The sequence below is a fragment of the Ambystoma mexicanum genome, chromosome 5p (assembly GCF_040938575.1).
Source record: "Ambystoma mexicanum isolate Mex_15411 chromosome 5p, UKY_AmexF1_1, whole genome shotgun sequence".
In the NCBI taxonomy this organism is placed as follows: domain Eukaryota; kingdom Metazoa; phylum Chordata; class Amphibia; order Caudata; family Ambystomatidae; genus Ambystoma; species Ambystoma mexicanum.
The window spans coordinates 1,050,145,516-1,050,165,923 of NC_090930.1; the positions used below are offsets into that span (position 1 = coordinate 1,050,145,516).

General features: G+C 48.0%; 1 protein-coding gene across 2 annotated transcripts in view; it reads right to left on the bottom strand.

The window, feature by feature from the left end:
* Positions 1-20,408, bottom strand: part of RANBP9 (RAN binding protein 9) — a 1,122,649-nt gene that overhangs the window by 138,495 nt on the left and 963,746 nt on the right. For both annotated transcript variants that reach the window (XM_069613547.1, XM_069613548.1), the window contains one exon: positions 10,619-10,740. In XM_069613547.1, coding sequence (XP_069469648.1) covers positions 10,619-10,740 — 122 coding nt within the window. The remainder of the gene's footprint in view (positions 1-10,618; positions 10,741-20,408) is intronic.

A 20,408-nucleotide genomic window follows, 5' to 3' on the forward strand; every position in this document is an offset into this window, starting at 1 on the left:
AAAATCTTCTTCCCCTTTCAATTTAGAGGCGTGTGGGGGTGTGGCCCTGAAATCCAAACAATAGCGCTTGCAATAAGCGGAGGGAGTGGCCCACGTGGCCGTCCTGCTGATAGACCTGCCACGGAACGTGTCCTTGGGATAGCATGGGCATGCATGTTTGCCGGAAGTGGCTTGTGCTGCCCCTCACTGGCCTCCTTAATGGCTGCAACCACCCATCTAGATATGGATGCCTTGGAAGCCTAATGTCCTGGCCTTGATCCCCCGAAGGTGATATTATACATAGAGCCTTGGATTTGTGAAAACTCCTGGTCCTATCCAGATAGAACTTTAGCGCTCGCCTAACATCTAAACAGTGCAAGACCCTCTGAGCATCGTCCCTGGCGTCTGCAAAGAAAGTGGGGAGAACTATCTCCTCATTTAGGTGAAACGCCGAGACTACGTTAGGAAAGAACGCGAGGAGCGTTCGGAGGTCCACCGTGTCCTTATGAAACGTAGTGTATGGCTCAGACGCCACCAGAGCTTGGATCTCGCTAACACGCTGTGCAGACGTAAGACCCCACCATAAGAGCGGTCTTCATGGTGACTAGCCTGATGCCCGCGGACGCCACTGGCTCAAAGTGTTTATGCGCCAATGCACCCAACACTATGTTGAGATCCCACATAGGATGTAGCTCCTTGATGGGCAGGTAGAGCCTAGTGAGGCCTGTCAGATGCCTTTTAACCACCGGATTGGCAAACGAGAAAATGTCCTTCTCCGAGTTCCGGTAGACTCCGATGGCCACCAGATAGGTTCGGCAGGTGTCTATCTGCACTCCAGAGTGTGCGAGTTGTGCTGAGAAGGAAAACACATCATCCAGTGCACAAGTGAGAGGATTGACCTTATTAGCTTAGGCCCAGGGGCAGAACCCTGCCCCACTTGCTTTTGTACTGACCTCTAGTAATATCGCTTTTAGCCCCCCGAATGATCTCGAGGTTAGCCTGCGAGAGGCACAGATGCTTCAGTGTGACCTGCTCAGGAACCACTCTGCAAGGGCTAACTTTTGAGGGGCGGGGTGGATCACTGTGCCCCCCTGCTGTGACATGAGAGAAGAGGGGCCCTGTGTGAAAGGCTGGTCCGACAGGCTGAGCAGCTCCGAGAACCATGACCTCGCCCGCCACCACAGAACTATCGGAATGATGATGAGGTGCCGGGACTCTTATCTTGCCGATCACCTGTGTACTAGTGGAGTGGGAAGGAAGGCATAGCCATTCATGTCGTTCCACTGTATCTGTAGTGCATCGCCCAGAAAGCCTAGACCCTGACCCTGCCAGGATGAGAATTGAGGGCACTTCCTGTTGAACCAGGTGGCGAAGAGGTCCACCTGAGGATGACCCCATCTGTTGAAGATCTCCTGAAAGACCTGATAGTTTAACTGCCATTTGTAATTGTACGCCCCGAGCCGGCTGAGCCGGTCTGCCTCGAGGTTTGAAGTTGACTCCCCCGAGAGGTGGATCGCTGTCAAGTGAATGATGTTCGCCAGGGCCCAATTCCAGATGTTGACCGCCAGGGTGCATAGAGGAGGGAACTTTGTGCCACCCTGCTTGTTTAGGTAGTACATGCTGGTGGAGTGGTCAGTCTGAATGAGGCTCATTTGCCGCTGATGGCCAGTAGGAAGGCCTTGAGAGCCAGCCAGACAGCCTTCAGCTCTAGCCAATTTATTTGGGCCTCCTGTTGGACGGGTCCATGGTGATGGTATCCTGCAGAGCTGGTTGTCGGAATGTCCTGCCTATCCTCAGGTTGCCATCCATGCTCCAACAGACTAGATCCTGGTGTAGGAAGGGAGGAATGCTGACTAGTTCCGCCTGTGAAGCCCGCTCCCGATTCCATGAGGCTGTGAAGTGCAGCTGTAATCTCGTCATTATGAGCTTTGTAAAAGGCATTGTCAGAAGACATGCTGCCATGATGCCCAAGAGGTGCTGGTACCACCATGCTTAGGTCACACCTCTGCTGAGAAAATGATTTGTGGCCTTCTTAATGGCTGCGATCTAGTCCTCGAGGGAAAGGCTCTCTCGTATTCCGTATCCCACATGAGGCCCGGGAACGATAGCGTCGGTTCCAGCTGAGATTTCTTGAGATTGATGGAGTATCCGAAGTCGTGTAGCGTGTTCATGAGGATGGAGGAGGTATGATGGACTGCCTCTGGGGATTTCACCCTAACGAGCCAGTTGTCCAGGTACGGATAGAAATGGTGACCTTGGGCCCCGAGAAGGGCTGCCACTGCATTCGTAAGCCTGGTAAAGACCCAGGGGCCTGAATTGAGGCCAAAGGGTAGAACCTTCTATTGGAAATGGAAGCCCTTGATCCTGAACCGCAGGAAGGAACGATGGGGCTGCCAAATCGGGACGTGTAGGTAAGCGTCCTTCCGATCCAGAGAGCACATCCAGTCTCCCCTGCACAGTTTCTCAACAATAAGTGCTGGGTTAACCATCATGAACTTTTGACGCATGAGGGAAAGGTTCAGGGTGGAAAGGTCCAATACAACTCTCAGGCCAGCATGGTTCTTGTGTATGGTGAAAATTCTCAAGTAGAAGCCCATACCCTGCTGGGAGGCTGGGACTTCTTCCACTGCCTGGCTCTCTACGAGCGAGCAAATTTCCACCAACAGAGTTGCTGCCCCAATCCGTGGGAGGGGAGGGGAGGAGAGAGGCGAGGGAGGAACCAGTAGACATTACCCCGTGGACACTACTGATAGGATCCAGGGATCCGCGACCTTCGAGCGCCATTTGTGTGTGTGGAAGGCAAGCCTGCCCCCCACCGGAGACACATGGACCTTTTTTTCCCTCTGAGGCTGAGGAGGGGGACTGCAAAAAGTTCTTATTCCCTGCCTTGTGCAGTTTGCGACAATGCTAACTCGGAGAGCGGTCCGGCTGTCTGGACCGGCGGTCTTGAAAGCCCCAGAACCTGCCAAAGGCCCGACACTTGTCGGAACACTGGTGGTTTGACTGTAGCTCTTGGGCGTGGACTTTTTAAGGATGGATAAGGATTTTTCAGTCTGGGAACTTTTCTTATCCAGTTCCTCGTCAGTGGTGGAATGAAAGAGGTCGCTACCCTCGAATGGAAGATCCAATATGCGCTCCTGGATATCCAGGTTGAACTTGGTAGCCTGGAGCCAAGCAGTCCTTCTCATGTCCGTGGCGATGCAGATGGCTCAGCCTGAGGTGTCAATCTGTGCCACTGTGGACTCCATGATGTCTTGAGCCACCATCTCTGCTTCTGCCAGCCCTGCCTTGAAGCGTGCCTGACTGTGCACCGGAACTTCCAGAAGTCAGTCAGCTATTTCCTGCCTCTGGTTAACGGCTGCGAGCATGGCATCCGCATTCGTCTGACGAAGGTGTAGAGAGGTGTTGGAATAGACCACCTTTCCACACGCCTCCAAGATCTTCTCCTCCTTGCCTAGCAGAGCCGAGGTCGAGATGGGCGATGAAGACCGAGGCTTTGAGTGTATGGAAGCCACAGCAATCATCGAGGAGTATGGTAGAGGGTGTGATGACAACAAGAGTGTATCCCCCTCCAACTGCCTGTACTTGGCGTCAAGGCGCCTGTTGGTGGGCTGCACTGAATGGGGTTTCTGCCATACCTTTTTGGCCAAGGTGACAACGTCCTTCTGCATCGGAATCACCGTTCTGATCACGGGGCGTAGAGTGAGGACTTCAGCCAGGATCGCCACCTCAGGTTGTTCAACTTTGGGATGCGGAAGCTCCAAGTATTCAGAAAAACCTGCAAGTCGATCATGGAATGCCTTGGCAGGCAATGGTGTGTGGGGGTCCTCCTCCTCCTCATCGGTGTCCACCAGGGTGTCCGACTGGTCTGGCACCAGTCGAGTACTGGGAGCCGTAGGCTGGTGTGTGGAGACCAGAGGCTGCTGTGGAGGCTGGTTTGGAACCGCCTGAACTGAAGGAGGCAGGGGAGCCGGAATCGAAGGACCCATCGTGGGCAACTGGGGCTGCACAGGTGCCTGAGGCACCAGAGCCATAGGAGGAATGACTATGGGTGCCGGCGTGAGGACCTTTCAAAAACCTGTCCTCGCAGGCTGGTGGGGTGGCAGGTGGTATTGGCGGAGCAGCTGTTGGCTGCTGGGGCCTGTGCATACTCTGCCTGGATAGTTGCAGGCGGTATCTGCCCTGCGGATTAGAAGGATAAGCGGTAGACCACGTACCTTGTGAAGACCAATCCCACCTGGACACTCCGGAATCAATCTCCTACCTGCTCCCCCAACGTGATTGGTTTCTAACGAGCAGCCATTTTGTCGTGCCACGTACCTGTGTCGTGGTGCATGGCTCACTGGGACCACCTCCTCCTGGACTCTTGGCAGTCGATTTTTAGGCCTACCCTGCACTTCGGGATGAGACCTGGTAGGCGTTAGTGCCCTCGGATGAATCGCTGGTAGTGCTGCGTACATGCGCCCCCTCAGACATTTGTCTGGTATTAGGGCGTAGCGCCTCGGGTGGACACCCGGTAAAAGAACCTTGTGGTCCCTCAGTGCTGTCTCAGGAAGGATCTAGCGACCCCTCGGCCTGGCAGCCGGTAACTGGATGAGCCTCGGTATCTGTGCTGGAGTGAGAACCTGAACGATTGCTCTTGCTTCAGCATTTCCTAGGAAAAGAGTCACCCTTGCAGGGTGCGTTGAAAAAGAGCGGCCCTGTCTTGGGCCTTGATCTGTGCTTGACGAAGTTCTTCAAGTCCTCTGGAGGCGACCTCTTGAAGAGCTACCTCCACCTTGCTAACCTGTTCTTCAGAGCTTGCGGTGCAAGCACGTTGCACGCAGTACAGCCTTCCCAGCCGTGGTCAGTGCCAAGGCAGCGGAGGCACAGGGTGTGGGGGTCAGACGTGGGGAAGAGCGCCTTGCATGCTGGACACCTGCTGAAGCCCAAGGGCATCGGGGAGGAGCGTGGCACCAGAGGACGGAGTAACTGTTTAAAGATTAGAAGAAAAAGACAAAAATATATTATCCGGGGAAGAGCGCGTGGAATTACAAGGCCGAAATCAAACCGAGGAGTGCTGGTGAAAGCGGACTGAGGAGTGGCGCACATGGGTGGAGTCAGGGGAGCGCATTCTCCCAGGGGTGCACCTTGCGCGCTTCTAAATTTCAAGGGGGAAGAAGATTTTTTCTGGTGAAAAAGGTTCTGTCTCCGGTCCCTAGGAGGGATGCCCCTGCAGTATGGATGAAAGGGGATGGGACGTAAGAGTAATAGGGAGTAAAATACACCCACCGCAAAATTGTATCTGGAGCACTGTCTCTGTCCAATGTCAAGATGTCCAAAGCAAAACTGTCCTGTGTCCGAAATCCTATCCTTGCCCTCGCATTCTAAAGTAACCCTAATGTGCAAAGGGGTAATGTCTCTAGTCTTGAAAGGTGCACAAATGTTCAAGTTCAAAAGAAATAGTTCATATGGATAAGGTTCACAGGTCCAGGGGGTGGCTCCCTTGCCCAGGTTGCAGTTCAAGATTTCTCACGACTCCAAAAAGGCACAAAACCTCCTTGGAGGTTTCTTGGTTAATAACAAAACACTTTGTATTTCAAAACCGTTTTAAATATGCGTTCCAACTATACGGGGATACTTGGTGTACTCCCCTGCCAGGTTAGTTTCCACTTCATTCACTGTCTTGGGGTTTACCCGGCGTAATTATTGTGCCAGGGCTTCTTTGGGTGCTCTATTTTCTACAATTGCAAACTTAAGCTTTGGTCTGGGACACTTTTCTGGCAGGGCTTTTACTTTTTACTGTGCTTCACTTTACACACACTTGCAGACTGGGGGTTGCCTGGTATACTCTACTGCCAGGACTGTCAACGTGGTACACCTTACACACACTTGCAGACTTGTGGTTTTTCAAAAGTTCACGAGGTGAAGAGCTCTTTTTCTTTCCCCTAACCTCTTTCAGGCTTTGCGCCCCTTGGGTATGGGTACCAAACTCGTAATTTATGGTATTGAAAAAGTTCAGGGTTTTCTCCCCCCCCCCCCCCACCCTCACTTGGGCTTTGCCTCCCTTGGGTGCAGCCATAGACTCATAACTAATGTGGTTCTGCAAAGGTTCAAGAGGTGAGGGCCTTTCTTCTCCTGCCTTGACCTCTCTCAGGATTTGCCTCCCAAAATGATTATCTTTCATTCCAGTCACAATTATTTAGCGTTCTTCGGTGTCGTCGCTGAAGTGCCCCGGTGCCCCAATCTCTCTCTCCAGGACTCAGCGGCTTTCTGTAGTGCTTTTCGGTTCCCTCGTGGTAAAAAGGGCACAGCATCTCAGTGCTCCACCTCCAGTCTGCAGGTCCACCATCCTCACTCGGCGGCTTCCACGTCCTTCGTGGTTCCCGCCTGGTGGATGAGCCTCTCTCTGTGTTCCTATGGCTGAGGCGCTATTCTGCGGTTCCCGCGGCCACCAACCAGACTTGCCTTTTTCCTCTGGTCCCAGCACAGCACACCGGTGGCTGTAGTCCTCCTCCTCCTGCCTTGAGGCAGCTGGCTCCACCGACTCCTCCACAGCGGCTCGGCAGTCCCTCGATTGACCTCGAGCGAACATAGTTTGCCCAGGTAGCTCTCACTGTGTTCATTCAGGTTCTGACAAGCCTCAGAAATATATATATATATATATATATATATATATATATATATATATATCAAAATGTTGGGCTTTTCTAGGTTTTCTTTTTACATGATAGTGGAAGAGGTCATTAGCAGGTTTTGTGGGCAGTGGGAGCGAACTTTTACAATAAGCCATAATAGCTTAGGATATGAAGGGAACATCCGTAAAAGGGAAAGGGGGTTATGTGCCTTCCTCCGATGAGGTTATCCCCCATGAGGGTCACCCCCCCCCCATGTGGTCCTCCCTCATAGAGCTGCCCCCACCCCCCAGTCAAGATCAGGTAGCGGCTGTCGTCCCCTGGCCACTTGCGGAGAGGCAATCCCAGGAAAGGAGTCAGGACATCAGATTCATCACACCTAAAACCTGTCCACCAGGCTAGATCCTAGAAATCCATCTCAACAGGTTGGTGCTCAGCGGTGACAAGGCTTGGGTAACCCAGTGTAGTTCACGGGGTAGTATCATAATTCTTTTTATACAGAACACTGTGATTTGAAGTTAGTAGTTGGTATAACAGTTGCCTACTCTTATTTAAAGATATGGAAACTCTCATTACGTCTACTCTTGCTGAACTTAAAGTAGAGAATTAAAAATGGTTGTGTGTAAACAGAGAATTGCCATCCTCTGGCATCAAGGCCGATTTGATACAGAAGTTGCTATGAATAGTGATGCAGTAGATGCTGGTGTAGGTCCCAACAGTAGCAACGGGCTTGTGGTAACTGCCAATATTGAGAGTGCATAGAAAAGGAGTCTACTAATGTTTCACTGTCAACTTTGGAAGCTGAGGACTTTTGGGAGCTTAAGAGAGAAAAGATCAGGCTCAGACAGAGAGTTGGATTTCAACATGGCTAAGCTGGAGTTTGACAATTGATAAACAAAAAGACAAGGACCACCAGTTGAAGCTGGCCAGACTACAAGGGTCTCAAAGCCCCTCCAAAGGTTCTGGACAGTCTTCTCATCCTAGGATTCCTACGATCTGCTCAATATGTATGATGAAATAAATATTATTGATTGACAAACAGTTTTTGAGTACAATTGTGACGTGCAAGTAGTACGTGTTAGGGAGAATTCTCAGAAATGTGCCAATCCCCTCTAGCTTAGAGACCCCCAGCAACTTTTCTTGATTTTGAGGACTTGATTTTTTTTTAACCTGGAGAGAGAGACCCTTTTTCCCCACTCATGTATTTTAATGTGATTTTGTACTCTGTTTCTTTTGGTTGTGGAGTCTGACAAACTCCATAGGCATCATCATTTACATTGTGTTACACAGCACCTTCAGTGCAGTGACACAGTGAAGTCTTTCAGATTTCCCAAAGGTTTAAATTCCTTCTCTGGGATAAACTTCTGTTTCCCGGAGCAGTGAAGTGAAATTGACTTTACTTTCACGTTTAACTTTCTAGACCCAGCACACACTATCTTACAATAGGGTGCTGGAGGGGTTACCTAGTATCCCCTTTGTCTAGCTTCACATGTAACATTTTTAAGTTACCCTTTCCTCACTGAATGGCTGGTGGCAGTGGTTTGCTTTTTACAACCATTATGGGATTTTACCGCGGGCTGCGTGTGAAAATGGCCCCGGTCTTCTTTTTCCGTCATTTCTTTGTGGAAAGTTCCTCCTTGATATTTACTCTGCACGCCAAACCAGGTTTGGTCCCTTTGTTCGCTTTGCCTTCGGCGGGATTCACAAGTGAAGCCTGCCTCTGACTCCAGGGTGTCTGGCGGGGGCAGGCAGTGAGGGAGGTGGCCGAAACTCACTGTGCTTAGTCTCCTAGGTGACCCAAATGCACTATGTGGCGATTGGCCAGCTGACTGTCCGGCAAGGACACCCACCTGCTGGGTGACTGACAGCTAGGCTGGAAAGAATGGGAGCAAGCTGCAAAAAAAAAGAAAAAAACAAGGCAAGGCTTTTTGGCTTAGAAGGCAGAGTCGACCTCTGGACAAAGGAATCCGAAGAACAACTTGAAGAGGACGCCTGCTGCAACTCCTGAATCGTTGGTTTGCCCGGCAAAGTCCTGCTGCTGTGCTGAAACTCCAAATTCATATCGACAGAGAAGCCGCTGCAAGGACGTCTTCTCCCTTTGAGTTGGTGGGACCAATCAACTCCAAAGTAAGCCACCTGGACATCCTCTCGGAGCTGGTTGAATTTCCACAGAGTTGCTGCTGGAAACCAAATAGCCAGGGAGAGGAACACCAGTTTGTGTGTGTTGCTTTTAAGCTGGCCAAGAGCTCCAGGAAGGTCCTCCGGACTTCCAGGAAGTAGGACTGACCAAGCCGGAGCCCGCTTAACAGATTGCGGGATCCCAGAAGCAAAGAAAGCCCATCTCGACAGCCAGGAATTGCAGTGTTGCTATTTGCGGTAGATGAGGAGCTGAAACACCGAACAACCACTTGTTTGAAGTTTGCCAGTTGCGAGCCGGTGACCGTCCCATTGCAGGGCAGGAGTTCCCAGAAGTCCTCCCTCTTGTCCCCACGACTGAGGCCCAGAAACAGTGAGATCTGCAGAGCTGCACAGGAACTGAAGTCATCTGCTGCACTTTTTCTTCAATCCAAAGGTACTGTAAAGTCTGAGAGAACTTACCTCTTGTGGAGTTGCTTTCATCGTCTACACCTCACAAGTCTAACAGCTTGTGGCCCTACATTGTTTCTTCTTTTTCTTCAAAGACTTATAAAACATTGTGCAAAGACTTTTCTTACTTACCTGCAAAGACGTGCTTCAGCTCATGTAGACTTTTGCCCATTGACTTTGGCTTAGCCTGTTCCACTGAATGACTCTTATTGGGGGATCCGAAAGTATTTGCCTGCTTGAGATTATTTGTGGTCTTTTGTATGTTCTAATAACCTTTTCCTTGGACCTATACCTAAACTCTTCTAAATGCAACAGTGATGCATTAATGTCCCCAGCACCCTAGCTATTGAAGTCACCAGAGCGTGTAGGTTGTGTCTGTGGGCCACCCCAAAAGGGTACTTACTGATTTACAAACTTAAGAGTGTGTCTTTGAAAGTATAATTGTGTGCTGTTTTAAATTGCTCCCTTCTGAAGAAGGCTTACTCTAACTGACTGATGAATAAATTAATAATTGTTTATTCAGGAAACCTTGTGTGTAAGAGTTTATTTGAATACTTGTCACTGTGAATCTCTGTGTAACTCCCCTACAGCTCACATTGACCCCTCTTGAGATAAGCCTGGCTGCTCAACACGCTACCAACCTGTGTAGTAAAGACTTATACCAAAGGTTGGGTTCCTATTGCCAGGAGGTCAGGGTTGTTGTAGTGCATCCAAAGGGTACTGCATACAATCTTGCCTAACAATAGGCGAGCCTAACAAGATTTCTTGGTTTCTCAGCAGACTATCCCTTTCTGGGTGCATGACGTTATGGATATATCTAAGGCTGACGGATAGGATTTTGATTAATTGAAACAAGCTCTCCTCTTGATGTTTGGGAAGACTCCCGCTTTGATATGTGGGCCACACAATGCTTAACACCAGACATAGTGTTCCCATAAGAAGGTAGGGTCTAGCTGAACTTTCAGGCAGCCTCCTTTTTAAAAAAAAAATAAATACAATTTCTACAAAAACCAAAGTGTCGATGTTTGTGTTCCAAAGGCTTGATTTTCAGACACTCTGGTGCGATGTGCAGGCAACAATCTCTGCTGTTTTTTCTCCTCCAGATATTCACTGGGTAATCCCTAAAGCCTGCCTAAGCGAGACAGGATATAAAAGCCTGAAGGTAAACCCCAATACCTGAAATAAACCTAAAATAAGCACAGACCTCTTACTAAGAACAGCATTGACAAATGTATTCTTTTGTTACCTCTACATTCTACTGAAACAGCAACAAGCATAAATTGATGTTTGTCATGCAATGCTACCCAACTGAACCAATTTGGGTTTCAGCAACCAATACCCATATTAGAATGCACTTGTTTATGTGAGAAAAATGTAGTTTTGTTAGAGTAAATCTTTAGAGAGGCAAAGTAAATTTAAATATAAATAGCAATGCAGACCCATTTCTGTGTCACATTCTTCCATTTCGTGATCATGTTTGGCGCTGCCATTCAGGAAGCCATGGGACGCAGTCTCGGTCACGCCATTTGAGTAATGATCTGTTTCCATATCTACATCATTGCTGCGAAAGAAAACATTTAAAAAACATGAACATTTGGGAGATCTGCTTCATTACTACTCCTCCCCAAAGACATTCCCACCTTTGCATTCTATCCCTGCAACACAATTAAATGTGTCAAACAATATCAACCTCCATGGCTTTTAATGGAGCTTAAGGTGCACCACAGAGATTATCTGGACTGCAGGCTGCAAGTACAAGGCTTGAGCAAACATGTACTTGTCCTCTTTCAGTGCTCCTTTTTTGCCCAAATCCTTAAGAAGACATTTACTTTAGGAAGGAAACATTTAACTTCATCTGCTTAGTCACAGGGGGTTTTCTGTGGAGTCGCACAGAGTCTGCCAACACATTCTTTTGTACATAACACATGTATAGACTCAGGCTGCCTCAACGGGCTATGAAATGGTGCAGTAATGACATGGAATAATTGTTGCTGTGGGTCATCTGCTTATTTGTCAGTGTGCGCTATTTGTACTTGTTTTATCCTTTACTTCTCAAATTACTAGGTGCTCCTCTGCGATCCATGTCTTTCCCATGGCAGATTCTCACACCATACGCTTCCCCTCCGTGGGGGTTCAATTCATCACATTCGGTGATGCATATAAAAAAAGTTGATACTGAATAATCACCCTTCACAGAAGCAAAACAGATTTAGTGTCCAGGATGGGAAATGGAACCTTTCTGCAAACGCCAAACTAAAAGGGACACATGAAACCACCCAGAAAAGGAAGGGTCACATCCTATACCAATGCATCCTCTCAGAACCGGAATCTGCCTCTTTCACAACATCTGAACTCTTCTGAACCAGGATGTTTAGTTTCCTAACTACAGAATAGGTTTTTTGGCCTCAGAGAATGATCCGACTACCAAAGTACTGAAACAGAGACTGCACGCTAAACTGCCTGTGTTATCTGTTGGATACTATCATGCAAACAACATTTTCTGCTGGGTGTGATAGAGATGGACCATTGTCTGTTTGACTCTGAGAAACCAGCTTGCAAGAAAAAACAAATATTCTCCCCCTCGCAACAAAATGCACAATAGGATGAATCTATGGAAATCTGATCAAATAGTGAACAATGACTTTCCCTTCTCTACACTTGAACTACACCACTGACTATTCCCTCAAACACAAGGACGCATTTGACTGACTGTTCTGCGACCCAAGTGGCTGGTGCTGTTGTCAAAGGAGTTCAACTGCAGTACTTTCCCATGTTTTGGGTCTTTTGTGCTTTTTTCATACCAATGGTCTACGGTTCAATGGTAATGTCCCATCTACTATGCTCTATACCATTCAATGGTGGTTGTTAGGTAAGGTTTTCATATGTGTGATAAATCTTCCTGACCTGTGTCAACCCTAGAACTTTTGTGCTTGGACTTGGGGATTATTTCTCCTTGTCCCTAGGTGAGTGGGTGGGAATCTGTTTCCCCTCTCACCTAGTCTTCTACTCTTTTTATGGGTGAACTTTATATGTCTGTCCATAGCGTATGGTTGAAGCTATAGTTTCCTATAACTTTTGGGCTTAGGGTGGGGTGCCCCTTTGGGCTTCCCTGTTAATTTCTCTTTAATGTACCTGGGGGAATTACTGTTCCCAAGGGGTAAAGAGGGATTTTCAACCCCTTTACATTTTATATTGTGAGCCAGCACACAGCACTTTATGGTGAGTGCTGGGTGATACAATGTATACCCTTGTTTACTTACCTGTAGCATTTGTGTTACAATTGCAAGGTTACTTAAATGGCTAGTGGCAGTGGTTTTACCTTAGTGACTTTTTAGTCTCATTACTCGCAGGCTGTTGATTCAGCATCGGTAATGCACAAAAGTACCTTTGTTGTTTCGGAGGTCTTCCCCTGCCATTCTAGGCAGGGACAACCTCAGAGGAGGTTTTATCTTCAGCAGGAATCCTTTGAATTCCCTCCACAGGCTCCAGAGTGTCTGAGAAGGCAGGAAGCGAGGGAGGAGTCCAAAAATCAGCAGCCCTTTCTCTTCCACCTTGCCTGAAAGGAACCAACTTCCAGTGGGGGGCTGGCTTTCCCGACTGGACAGCCAGACTGCCCCTTTCTGTAAACTGCAGGGAGAGATTGCAGACGTTGTGCTGTAGTTCCTGATAAATACTCCAAACCTGGAAGCTGCTGACAAGCCGACCACTGGAGCTGAATCCAAAGAGGAAGTTGAAGAAGAGACATCTGTAGCGATTTCCAGCGACCAGAGAGCCTGCTGTGTTACTGGAGCCTCATGCAACCATTCCTTAAACCGACATGGTTGTCTGGAATGCGACGAGTCCTACAAAAAGAGGCTGGTGGGATCCACTAGTCACAAGAAGACCTAGGTTTTGCACCATCCCACGACATGCTGCAACCTTGCTGGGCTGCAAACCGCCAATACCCTGGGACCACAAGCCTGAGTGCAGTGCGTTGTCTTCCAAAGTCCGAATACGTCGAAGGTTTGGTGGTCTCCTGCTGGATTTCAAGACACACGATTCATATCTCTAAAGTCCCCTCACCAGAGTTCAGGACTGAGAGAGTGAAGGGAATCCGACGGGCAATATTCGTTCTTCATCTGGCTGCTGTAAAAAGGCACCAGATGCGCAGAGTCGTGTGAATCCATGAAAAAAAACACTTTTTTGGAAGCCTCCTCTGACAACTGCTGCTCCAAGTTCCTATCCAGTGTCCAAACCAAAAATCCAGGGACCGGGTTCTGCGCTGCTGCATCCTGAAGACATCCACTCAGAAGCTCTTCTTTTCTCCTATGGTACTGTGTGGGCTGGGGTAATACTACCCGTAAATGTGGTGTGCATCCTGTGCGGCTGAGTGGGTGATTTGTGTGGTTGGGAGTTTGCTCATACCACTTGACCAGGCTTAATGCTACAACGCATATAGTGAGCCTAAGTGAAGTCCCTAAACACTAACTCTGAAAGTGAATACTTACTTGTTAAAGAAGATATCCTCTGCAGCTTTGACTTTCCTGCAACTGAACCCTATTCTCAACCTGCCTACAGCTGGCACCCAGACAGTTAGGGTCTCTCTTCTGCCTCTGAGAAAACTCATCCAATAGACTAGGGAAGGACTGGATAAGAAAAAGCCTCTGTCTTGAAAAGTATAACAAGTGTAAAAGTGCTTACTTGCTGAAATAATTAGTGTGGTAACGGTATCTCTGTGTAAGAAGTTACAAAGTGACATTAAGTTTGTACCTACCTTTAGGTTGCTGGTTGCTCCTTCAAAAAGTATATAAGTTGTTTTACAAAATGTGAATGGTGTTTCCCCTTCTAAAAAAGTAATACATGTTGGTACTGCTTTAGTATTCTTAACTGAATGAGTGTAAAAGCCCACCAGGGTTTACATGCCTTGAATAACCTTGTGTCCTTCTTTTAAGTGTATAATTGGGTGTTGTTTTCCCTGGTCTGCTATATACAGATCTAAAACAGTCTTTGAGTTAATACTTGTCGTATGAGTTAATTGTAGCACCTCTTAAAAGTATATAGGCCTTACTCACCTTGAATACCTGCTGCTCTTCTAAACTTGTAACCCTGGGTTGTGCTTCCCTGAATTGATTTGGTAATATTCTTTTTTTTTAAACTTTATTTATTAGGCATTTGGTGAACTGTTACATGAGTCAGAGTATCAGTCACTGAGCAATACAGTAAATTCCAAATGAACACAAACTAAAATAAAAATACATTTTAAAAAATGGGGCGAGGGAGAAAGAAGGAAGGCCTCACACCATAGAGTTAGCGAGATACAAACAAAAGACTTGCCAAATGTCTTTCAGGCAACACACGCACAGCACCAGTGTCACATACGGTGCTTCATAGTATTTGCCTAGATAACATCTTGAAGCCAGTCTGATAATGTAGGTAGAGCCTTCCAAGACCAATGCAACAAAATTGCCCCTTTAGCCAGTACCAAACCCAAGTTTAAGAAACTTCGCTGAGCAGTTGCCATTTTCCCAGTGTACCCCAACATACACTCCAAAGCCATTACGGGTAAATGCTGCCCCAGCAGCTCATCCAATGTCCGACAAACCCCCTCCCAAAACCCGGCTAGTCTGGGACAGTCCCATAGCATATGTACCAGGGAGGCACCCAGACTCTGGCATCTGGGGCACTCCCGAGCATCGTCGGGTCAGACCCTCATTAGCCTAGCTTGTGTGTAGTACAGTCAGTTAATGATCTTGAAGTGAATGAGACGGTATCTAGAGTTCATTGACACTCCTTTCGTCAGCAAGCATACGTGCTTCAAGTGAGCATCTGTAAATGTAGTATTCTTGTCGTCCTCCCACTTTTTCCCTGTTATTTAGGCCCACTTTAGCCTCTAGTGTCTGCGCCAGCTTGCAAAGTGTCGAGATGGATTTCTTGCCCCCAGTGTTCAACAAAATATCCGGGAATTCCGACCAGCGTGTCGCAACAGCCGCATTAAGGCGATAGTAATGCAGTAAGTGGAGTGGCGTGTCACCTATATGCCCCTTAGCATCATCCCATTCTATAAATCGCCCAACCACAAAGGGATCATCTATCGTATGTTTGCCAGCTCCACCCAATACCCTTTCTACTGACCCGTCTGTGGCTGGCTTCACTATCGCCATTACCCAGAGGGGCAAGCATCTGTCCTAGGGGGCCTGAATCTCCGCCCGCCTATTCAGCTTATTCCAGGCAACCCGTGTCACCCCCACCGAGTTCAGACTGTGTGTACGGCGATACGCATTGCCAGCAAGCAGTAACACTGCAGATGAGGGGCCCACCTGTAGCTGCTCCAAGCGAGCGGGATGGGTCTCAGCGTAGTTTTTTCTCCAGTAAACAGCATAGTGTATCAGCGCCATCAAATAATCCAATTCAAAATCAAAATCTGAAGCGGATAGACCCCCTCTCGCGTAGGGGCGGGGAAAGGTGTCTCCATGCCATCCAATCCTGACTCTCCAATGACACAAAGGAAGAATGCATACCACCGAGTTTCTGGAAAAAAAGTGCATCCTGGCCACATCGGAATATTATGAAAAAGATAAAGAAGCTTAGGCAATTCAATCATCTTAATCAACACCAGACTCACTGCAAGGGATAGCGGAATGTGGCTCCATCTCTGAAACTTTATCCTCAAGCCGGCCAAGCATCTCCCATAATTCAAATCAAACATTGAAGAGGCCTAACGCGATACTCTGATCCCCAAGTAGCAAAAATCGTTTCCAGCCTATGCAAGGCCCTCCGTATCCCCCGGCCTTTGTGTACCACACGACAGTGGGAATATTTCAGACTTGCTATTATTAAGGTGAAGGCGGGAGTATTTGTCGAATTCTACTACTGCTCCAAGCACCCAGGCTAAGTGGGCCTCGGGATCTCTGATATACAATAATATATTGTCCGTGTATAACAATGATTTCGGATTTCCTTCCCAAACATATGCCGGCCCGCCGTATCTGTCACGGATAAGGTCTTCTAGGAGATTGTTTACCAATGCAAAGAGTAAGGGTAAAAGGGGGCATGCCTACCTCGTACCCCCTTCCAGCCTCAGGACCGGATACAGCATAACATTTGCATACACCCGGGCAAACAGATGAGATTATAGCAATCGCACCCATGAAATAAAGTTTAGGGCCAAATCCATAATTCGCCATTACTTGGAAAAGACCAGGAGACTATATCTATACAGGGATACTGTCACTCGCCGACACTTGTGTAGGACCTGCGTCATCACGTTATAAAACCATTGTATGTTAGATGCCCTCGAACGACCCGGTATAAAACCAGACTGGTCCATGTGTATCATATGTGGCATTAAATGAGAAGAACAAGTTACTTACCAACTGTAACGTTCATTCGATTGGATGTTCCTCCCACGTATTCCTCATCTTATCTGTATCATCAGCTTTGCTGCTTCGGAAAAAAGAATTCCACACCAGAGGGTGCCGTGCTCTATGTCGTGGTGTCGACGTCCCTCGAGGGTTGCTGTAAAGTGTCAACGTCATCCGTAGTATAAATGGCTTGAGCCGCGCTCGTTGGCTTCAGTTCTGTTTTTTCAATATTCTTAACTGATGAGTTGACAAGGTGTCCCCTTGGACCGTAAACCCTCAAGGAACATGGAGTGTAAAATACGTAAACTGTACTGAGGGGTGGGCTGGGAGGGCCGATGAGGAATACGTGGGAGGAACATCCAATCGAAAGAACATTACAGTTGATAAGTAACTTGTTCTTCGAATGGATTGTGTCCTCCCATGTATTCCTCATCTTAGATAGACTCCCAAAGCAGTGAAAATTTGGAGGAGGGAGTACCAATTCATTTTACTCATGGACCGTATGTAGAATGGCCTTAGCAAAAACACCCCCTTGGGATGAGGTGGAATCTAAACAATAGTGTTTCGCAAAAGTGTGCATTGACGACCAGGTGGCCGCTGCACAAATATCTTGCACCGGGACACCCCTCTGAAGAGCCGTTGAAGTCGCCATGCCACTAGTAGAATGAGCTCTTAGCCCATCTGGAGGTTCTTTACCCGCCATTCTGTAACACTCTCCAATTGCTAGAATTATCCATCTGGATAAGATCTGTTTTGTTACTGCCAGGCCCAATTTGTGGCCGGTGTATCCAAAGAAAAGTTGGTCAAGCCTGTGGAGCCTTTCTTCCTCCTTACTTGCATGAGGGTGGAGGATAGAAAGATGGCAATGTGATCTTCTGAGACAAGTGAAAGTCAGACTATTTTAGGTAGAAATTAAGGTTTGACTTTAAGTATAGCTTTGTCTTTATGAAAGATGATGTGAGGAGGCTTACCAAGGGAGGGCCTGTAACTCACTCAGCCTGCGGCCTGATGTAATAGCCAATAGTCAGATTGTCTTCAAAGTGAGAAGCCTTAGCGGACAAGAATGCAAAGCCTCGAAAGGAATGCATGTAATAAATGTTAGTACTAAATTTAGATCCCAAACAGGGACTTGAAAAGGGACTGGAGGGTACACGTAGTGAGACCCTTTAAGAACTGAACAATCAGTGGAATTTTAAAGTAAGATCCATCTTCTGAGGAGCCCTTAAAAATAGAAATCGCAGCCAAGTATCCTTTTATTGTACCATTCTGGAGGCCTTGATTGGCCAAATGTAGTAGGAAAGAAAGTACCATAGGTGTACCACATAGAAATGGATCCACATTCTTATCTTTGCACCAGTTACTGAACTTGTTCCAACGACACCGGTACAAAGATTTTTTTGCTGGCCTTCTGGCCAAAAGCAAAATCTCCATTACATCGTCTGGGAAGTCCCAATCCTTATATCTCAGCCTCTCAGAAACAACGCCTGAAGGCTCTGTGTCTTGACCTCTGGATGGAGAACCCGACCTTCCTCTTGCGAGAGAAGATCCTCTCTTAGAGGAAGACGTATTGGAGGGCAGATGGACATGTTCAGAAGGTTCGGGTACAATGTCCTCCTGGCCCATTAGGATCATGGTTTTTCGGAACTTTGTCAAATGTGAGGAATGCAGGGACCGGAGGAAACGCGTATAGGAGTGGAATTTCCCAGTCCACTACGAATGTGTCCCGTAGAGCTCCTCTTGGAGGAAATTCCTTTGAGCAGTACAGTTCGCACTTCATGTGGTCATGAACAGATCCACTTGTGGGGTTCCCCAAAGGGTGAAGATCTCTTGAAGGACTTCCTGAGCTAGTTCCCACTCGTGGGACACTGTGCTCTGCCTGCTCAAAGCGTCCGCCACCGTATTCTGCTCTCCCGCTATGTGAACTGCCGATAGAGATATTCCCTCTTGTATTGGCCAGAACCAGAGCTGCATTTCCTCTCTGCACAGTGGTAGTAACCCTACACCTCCCATCTTGTTGAGGTAGTACATGGCCACTGTGTTGTCCGTCATTATCAGGACATTCTTTCCCCGTACAGAGGGCAGAAAGGCCTTCAGCGCTAGTCTGATTGCCCTCGGCTCCAAAAGGTTGATGTGTAGTTTGGACTCCGATGGAGACCAACTACCGCTGATTGTCAAATCGTTGGTATGTGCTCCCACACCCTGCAAGTGAGGCGTCAGTCACTACTGTCATCTCCGGCCATGGTTGCCAAAAAGATTCTCCCTTGAGAATATTGTCCTTGCAAGCCCACCATAGCAGATCTCGAGCCACTCTGGCCGGAACTTGCAAAAGATCTGACATATTCCCTGAAAATTGGAACCATTGAGTCCTAAGGGCCCATTGAAGGGATCTCATTCTCAATCTGGCACCTCTCCTGTGACTCGCTGCCACTACCGCCATCAGCTTGGTGAAAACCCTCGGGCGGAGGTCAACCCGAATGGCAGAAACTCGAAACTGATAGTGAGAACTGCCAATCGCGAACCTCAGGTACTTTCTGTGCTTGGGATGGATCGGCACATGAAAGTAAGCATCCTGAAGATCCAATGATACCAACCAGTCCTGGAATTGGAGAGCCTGAAGGATCTGAGAAAGGGTTACCATCTTGAACTTGTCATTCCTAAGGAACTTGTTCAAGTTTCTTAAGTCCAAGATGGGTCTCAATCCTCTGTCATTCTATGGGATGAGGAAGTATGGGTAATACCAACCCTTGTCCCTCTCCGCTACAGGTACATGTTCTATTGCACCTTTCTCTAGCAGGGTTAAAATTTCCTGCAACAGGAGCGGATCTGGAATTTTGACAGAGTTGTATCCCGGTGGATGGACGATGTGTTTTTTGCAAAGGAAGGCAGTAACCGTGAGCCAGTGTTTCCAGTGCCCAACCATTTGACGTAATGCCCCCACCATTCGTTCAGATGCTGAGAGATCCTGCCTCCCACCAGGGTCTTGTAGGTCAAGGCCTCAGAGTGGCTTTGTGGCAGCTGCAGCAGCAGCTGAGGGGACAGATGTCGCTGCTGGGGCTGACCTAGCACCCTTTCCTCATCAGCCCCGAGGACATTTTCTTTGTCCTCTTTGAAAAGCCTGTCCTTTTCCTCTTCCAAATGAGGAATAAAAATGAAAAGGACGACCCCTCCAGGAAGAAGAGCCTGAGTAGGCGTGTTGCTGAGGTTGTCGTATGGAGGCGCTAAGTGACTAAGCCGCCACCTTGGAGGTCTGCAGCTTCTCTAAACTTTCAATCACCTTACTACCAAACAATCTCAAGCCGTCAAATGGCAAGTTAAGAAGTCTGGCCTGCACATCCGGTGCAAAGCACGATTTTCTCAGCCACGCAAACCTGCGTAGCACTGTGCTAGACGCCATGGACATGCTGATGCTGTCAGCAGTGTCCAGTCCTGATTGAAGGCATTCCCCCATAGCGTCCTTTCCCTCTTTCACAATCGCGAGAAAGCCGTCTCGCTCCTCGCCCTCAGGAATGTGTTCAGCCGCTGCACTAATACAATCCCACAGGGTGTATGTGAATCTTGCAAGGGTGCGGGTCACATTTGTTGACTTATACTGCTCGATGAAAAAAATCTTTCGAGACCAGGCATCAATTCTTTCATCATCCCTATCTGGGGGAATGTATGCTGTATGCAGATTGTCTAGTGGGTGGAGCTGCCTGGACTACTAAGCTCTCAGATGTAGGATGCTTAGTTAAATAGTCAGGGTCAGAAGAAGGTCGGTATTTCCTAGCAACATATTTGTTCACCAGTGGTCCAGATTCTGGGGTTTCCCATGCCGCCATAACCTTCCTCTGAAGTGCTGTGTGAAGGGGAAAACAGGATCCTTTTGAGGACCTTGACTGAGAATGCCCAT